The 6,889-nt window shown below is 41.7% G+C and overlaps 1 protein-coding gene across 1 annotated transcript; it reads right to left on the bottom strand.

Moving 5' to 3' along the window:
- Window positions 1-1,338: 1,338 nt before the first annotated feature.
- On the bottom strand, window positions 1,339-6,408 carry CAPSL (calcyphosine like). The gene is made up of 4 exons (XM_032206538.1): window positions 6,272-6,408; window positions 4,778-4,955; window positions 3,743-3,952; window positions 1,339-1,440 (listed from the first exon to the last, which is right to left on the bottom strand). Exons 1-4 carry the CDS (start codon window positions 6,406-6,408, stop codon window positions 1,339-1,341), a joined length of 627 nt encoding a protein of 208 aa, XP_032062429.1.
- Window positions 6,409-6,889: the final 481 nt, after the last annotated feature.

Consider the following 6,889-nt stretch of genomic DNA (forward strand, 5'->3'; position numbering starts at 1 on the left):
TGTAACACATCCTTGCACACACTAACAGTCCATACTAAGCATAAGCAGAGACTTCATCAGTCAAATTAATTTGAAAGCATAGTCTGTGAGTCTACACTGCTTTTAGCTGGCTGCCAGTCTGAAATGGACAAAACACTGCAATGCACAAGCCATTTACTATTTGCTACAGCAACTCTGTCTCAGGGAACATCAGCACATTGTGAGAGAAACAGAAAGAAGACAGCAGATCTCAGAACTGACAGTCTCATCGGTGTGGCCAGGGGCAGCAAGGAGAAGGATGTGTTCCCACCCTTTCTTCAGCATCAGAAACAGATGACCAGACAAGAAAATTACAAGTTCCTGAGTTCCCAGAAAGTTCCCTGAAGACATAGCTCTGTCATAAACCAATACAAATACGAAAAGCAGAAAAAGCAGCAAGCAACTTTCGGTGTCAGTGTATACAGGCAACAGCTACCCTACTGGTAAATGTTCCAGGAACAGAGAGAAGAAAATACTGTAACACACGTATGCCATTTAAAGAAAACCATTAGTGAGATGGTTTCAGACTACAAAAAGAAAGAAACCAAAGTGGGGAGAAAAGCAATAAGCAGGCCCACAGAGGTTTGAAGCAAAGCATGCGCACAAAAGATGCCTGCAAGCTGACATACTTTGAGTTGTAAGCTGTGGAAAAGACAGGGCTCTAAAGAGTCTTTGGCATTTATATTGATCCATCCTTCCCTGCTTGGTTTGTTTCCCTTTCCAGCCTCCCGGCACTGGGAACTCACATATTTCCAGCATCAAGCTGAGCACTTGGGCAGTGGCTCCGTCCCACGGGTGAGACACAAGAAGCCAGGAGATGCTGCAGTGCAAGCGAGAGGGGTATGTATGTGACCCTCCAGCCCACCCCTGGGGCACTGTCTCATGTTCCTAACAGCCTGCCCCCGATCATCACCCTTTCTGAACATTTATTTTCCTCCTATTGTGTCCTCTGCCCCACAGAGCTGTATCTAGTGCTGGAGGGTGATACATTCAAGAGTCATGGTGACCTGCTGCAGATGTCTGAGAAGAGAAGAACAGCTCATCTCAGAGAAGAAAAGACATGTCAGGGATGCAGGAAGAAAAGGGTTAGATCTGCTGAGTGGCTGTATGCCAGATCTGCTCTCCGATTATGCTGCCAATCCCCTAAGGCTGAGACTACCAAAGCATCTGGGAATTATTTCTGTAGATTGACTGTAAGACTGTAATTGGCACAGTTACTGGAAGCTGCTATTATGGAAAATGAGCGTGTTGTTGTGCATACACTTAATCATGGGAACCTACAAAAGGTGAAAGTAAAGTCTTGTTCCTTTAATCTTACATTCAGAGTTTCCAAGCGTTCTTCATCATGACGATAAAATAGACATCAGTGTCTATTGAGGCACTGACTCCTGCATAGTAGTTCATGAATTCTTCTGTTGTGACCTGAGACAGAAGGATTTAAAATAGAAAAATGAACTTTTTTTTACTTTTTCATGTTATAGTAAGCCAATACCACACATCGAGAAAAACTCTAAATGAAACTTAACACCTGCTATTTCGCATTGTTGTTAGTGAAAAGGAATGTAACAGGAATAATGAAGACAGTGAAAATGCACAGAGTTCACTTTACCAGAAATAAGGGCTTTTGTCCTCCAAGAACACTTGGATGGAAATTAAACATACAGAGTTAAACTAACCTTATCAGGTTCTAAACTTAAAGTCAATGCCATCCAGGAAGGCAAATATTTTATTTATTTATTTATTTTTTCGAGGAGTGCTATCATCTGTCTATTTGCATTATCATTAATACAAGTGGATGTGGTTTCTGATTCAACCCAGAGACAGATATGAGCTTTATACCTCTTCACTAGAGAGAAACTATCAGTGCCCTAACAGGTCTCACTTAAAGAAGCAAAAATTCTTTCAAATACTAAAAAGTTTTTGAGTATCTTTAATAGGTAATTGATGATGAAAATAGTGCATCTCTTGTGATACCTTAACTCTTGAACCATGTGCATTATTCTTTGAATATAACATTACACTTAAAAATATTTGCTCCTATGGTGTTGTGCATTTGAGAGCTAAGCAACAAATGACAAATGGGAGAAGGGAATTCTACAGCCTGTCCTACTATTACGACCTGATTACAAGCTTCACAGACCCTGCCTGTTTCAGAGGCACCCAGCAAGATCATGATGAAGAGGACCTGTCTAGCACAAACTTACCCAGGAGGCATTTTAGCTAAAAGCATTTTAGGTGTCATCTGTTCATATCAGAGCCATTAGTGACCCCTGATTCTGGCATAGGCAAAGTCAGAGGCAGTTCTCAGAAGAAACCACAGCCTGGTGAGCTAGCGTCAGGACTGCTGAACAAGAGGTGAGTGGTAACTTTTCTGTAAGTTCCAACACTGTAGCATTTATTAGGAGCAAGGAATTGATGTGGCCAATCAGAGGAATTCAGCTTGTCAATAATAATTCTGGGGGCTCATCTTTTTTAATGTATTCATTTATGACCTCGGCAAAAAATGAAATTTTTGCTGAGGTTTGCTAGACATCATCACTGCTGCAGAAAAGGGACAACTCTCACAACCGGTACCTCTCAGGATGACACAGCAGAGAAAGGGATGAAACTCTGTGCTACTAAATGCAAAGTCATGATGCCCAAGAGAAATAAAAGCAATTACTACTCTACCAAACTGAGAACATGCCTGTTGGAAACAAAACAGGTGGAGGATTTGGGTGTATTAACCAGTCATTAGACAGGCAGGTGTCACCAGTACAGTGCAGTAAGAAATCCCAGGTGCAACCTAAGACTATTTGGGAATAGACAGTGAAATGTTACAGACATTGCATAAAGAGTTGATCAAACCTTATCCAGTTCATTATTTTGAAAACCTGGACCACGAATATTGACAAGTGAACAGCAGAAGTCTCTCAGTGTTGATCCGATGCATGTAAGATCAGACCAAAGAACTCTGCTGACACATAATGAGGGGAAAAGAAGCATGCCTGGCTCAGAGACAGTTATGAACTGAATGCATGAGAAGTCCATCACAGAGGGTGCCTAGGCTTTGCACCTGCATTGGAGAGGGAAGGAAAGCCTCCTACTCCTGCCCTGGCTGGTAGCTCCTGGGGAGCATGTCTGGTGGCAGCCCTGGGTCCCTCTGGCCGCACTCTCACAGCCCTCCAGCCACAGTTCTTGGCTTTCCCTCTGCTCTTCTCAAACCTCACTGTCCCTCTGACACCCTGTGGATAAGTCCATCTCTGCTACAGATTGGCTTCCAAGTAAAGCATCTCAGAGATTATGAGTACTAGAGAAATGCTAACTGAAAGTTATTATATATTCATATATTAGGGAACCTGCTTTTGAGCTGGAACCTGTTTTTATTGTCCTAAGAAGTAAAAAAAATCCTCCAATTTACATAGGTTTTGAAAATTAGCAATTGAGTGAGTTAGCTTAAAGACAGAGTTTGAATAAACTAGATCCATAAAAGTAGATCCATATAGGCTACAAGCCCATAAATGCAGTCTCATGCTTACCTTTGCACCTCCTGTTCTTTGCCTATCAATGCCTAAGCAAGCTGCACTAACAGTCCTACACAGAGATTATGCATATGTTTTACTGTACCACATGTATATGATGCAAATGCATGTTTGGTACTGGGACCATTTTCACGTTTAATAAATTAATTCATATTGTGAGTCAACTGGTGACTTCATGGCCTGACATCAGATATATCACTTACCTTACCATCTTTGTCATAGGGTGAATCAAAACTATCCAGAAAGGCCTTAAAAACCTGATCTTCTGTCCATTCTCCGTTTTGGTACTTTGGGTGGTGCTTTGCATTATACACTCCCTTTAAGTCTTCAATTGTGATGACACCGTCTCCAGTTTTATCTAACTTCCTAAACACCTGCATGATGATCTCTTTTCTGGCGCTCGACATGGGAGGCTGTAAGGAAATATCAGCAGATTCAATTTATTTCTGTAAATGCCCAGTTCAAAATTCATGTAACTGCTCTTGTTAATAGTAAAGCGAGTTCAAGGCACATAAGACAACAAAATGCTGACAGTCTACACTGTCCATGACATAGCAAGGGCATTATATCACCAAAAAGTGGTGTGGTAGAGTCCAATTAATGTCTATCAATAGGATTGTAAAGGAACAAAAAGAGAGAAAAGACTTCTTGAACACTTCTATTCTACCAATTTTAAATATTTCTGTCATCAGCAAGCACTAATTATTTTCTTTATAATTGTTGTGACTCAAGCAGAGCAGAGGCTCCGAACAGAATCTGTCATGCTGTGGTCTATTAGAGAAAGCCCCGATTGGACTAGTTCACACTATGAGGAAATATAATATAAGATGAAGGACAGAAAAGTGAGATTAATGGGCTAATCTACATAGGTACCTGGACTGTTATATAGGAACTGAGGTACCTAAATCGAGACAGCAATTTATAAAAATCCATCAAAACCATTTCTTTACTAGGACTATTAGATTTTGCCAACCAATTGCAGAGACATGTAAAGTTTTGAGCTTTCTCATCCACAGAGGAGTTATTTGGGGGTGATTTTTTTCCCTTTGGCATATTAAGATGGAAATGGAATATTGTAACTTCTCAAGAGTTACAGATATTGTAAGTACAGTTGTAGATTTTGCTAGTTTCTGAGGTGCACAACAATACTGTGTTTCAGTAGTACTGAAGTTTAGCTAATGATAAATCAGGGCTCTTTCTCCATTTAATTCAGTAATAACATAAATTCCCAGACTTACTCTCAGTGTAACAAGAAATTCATCAAAGTCAATTGTTCCACTGCCATCTTTATCAAATGCCCGGAAGATCTCTTGTGCTTCTTCCTTGTCTATCATCATAGCATAATCATTTAATCCTTTCACAAATTCATTGAAATCAAGGGTCCTGCTGTTGTCATCATCCAAAATGCGAAATGCTCTGTGGAAAATGTTCAATTTGAGGAGAACAGAAAGGAGAATTTAAAGGATGCTGCAGAGGTTTAGCAAGGTGCTGGAGAATAGGGCCACCTTACTGAGATATGAGAAAAACAAAGACACACACACACAGACACACACAGACACACACAGACACACACACACACACACAAAATCGACAGCAGAGTGGACCTGCTTAGATTGTGTTCCTGAAGCTTAAGTTAAATGAGTTGAAGGCACCTTAACTGAAGTAGTCTTGCTATTCATTACATATTGAGCTCTCCAAGAGTTGTTCAGATAGATGAAGTTGCAACAGGTCATCTAGGATCCCTCTGAGGCTAAGGAAGACAAGGAGGGGTTCCAGGGCATGACCCAGCTACCCCTTCCTGGGGTGGGGTGCCCCACACTCTCAGGGTGACTGCAGAAGCAGCCTGTGTGCCCCCCATGTACTGGGCAGCTGACAGACCATTGTACAATGGGAGTCACACCCCAAGGAATGACAAAATCCCTCATATCAAGGCACTTAAGTTAATTGCAGAAAACATGAAGGGGAGAGAGATGTTCTACATTCTTCCTCTCTCCCTGGCAAAAATGAAGAATTTCAAATTCAAACATTTCCTGGCACAGTTGGTAGTTGGGTGGAAAGTTTGAAGGACCAAAACTTTGAGCACAGGCAGCTAAAGAGTGAGTTGAATGAGCCTGAATTCCTTCCCTGGATCTAGTTCAGAAATTCTTGAGTACTCACTTTGCCAGTTGTAAACAAGATATCAGGGAGGGGTATTGTACTTTCCAGGCCCAAACAACAGCACAAGGAGTGCAAAGCACAGCCATGCTCAATAAGAGCAGTGGGGATTCCTACTGCACAATTCAGCAGGGCCAGAATTTCAACCAAGAGTTGTTTTGGGATCTTTATTTTAAGAAAGACAGAATAATTTAGGTTAAACATGATCTCTGGAGGTATCTAATGCAACTTTTCACTCAAAGCAATGTTAAATTCAAAGCTAAGCCCAGGTGCTCAGTGCTTTAGCCAGCTAGTGTTTGAAAGTCTCCAAAGATGGAAGTTTTGCTTCCAGTGCTTAGCTGTCTTCCAGTGCTTTGTCATGCACATGGTGAAACAGCTTTTCAACATATTCAGCTGGAATTTCCTTCATATCAACTTATGGACACTGACTCTCACCTCATCATCACTGGACACCCTACAAAGAGCCCCCATCTCTTTTTCCCATAACCACCCTTTCACTAGTTATGGTGCCCCCTGCAACTGAAACTGTTAGGCTGAACATTTGATTTGACTTCATTGATTTGACTTCTTGGACTCACCTGCCAAGTCCTTTGATGCCTGCAGATCCCCTTGCTAAGCATTTCAGTCGAAGTCTTTCTACAGGGTCAGTTGTTTTAGACAGGTTTCTTTTGGCCTGGATTGCCATCTCTCGGTCATGCCTTTCTGTGCCTGCCATCTGAAAGATCAAAGCTCTCAGACAATGTGGGTTCATACACAAAACACAGTGTACTGAAGCCTGCCTTAGTATATAGAGCATCCTAAGTCCCTCACTTGTAAGGTGTTTGCAACTCTTTCATGAGGACTCCTTTTCACCCTCTATTTCCTTTTCATTTTATCTTTTTCTCAGAAGAGGAAATTGCCAGAGGAACCGAACATTTTCTTTTCATTGAGTGAAAATAATTGCTTTGACCTGCACTTGATGGGCCACCAAACCCGAAAGAAGAGCTCAGACAACGACACTGCTGCCTTAACCCAGATGAAATTTGAAAATATGGGTACAAGTTTGCTTGCCTAGAGTGTACAAACATAATGAAAGCTGGTGGACGTAACTGGGAGAGCACTGCTGCCGCTGTACTGCAGCCCCGCTGAGCCTCCTCAGCCTTGCCAGCTTGGCCGTTAGTGTTCCCAAACAGGAAAAGCAGTGACAGCAAAAATTG

This window comes from Aythya fuligula, chromosome Z (assembly GCF_009819795.1).
Source record: "Aythya fuligula isolate bAytFul2 chromosome Z, bAytFul2.pri, whole genome shotgun sequence".
Classification (NCBI taxonomy): domain Eukaryota; kingdom Metazoa; phylum Chordata; class Aves; order Anseriformes; family Anatidae; genus Aythya; species Aythya fuligula.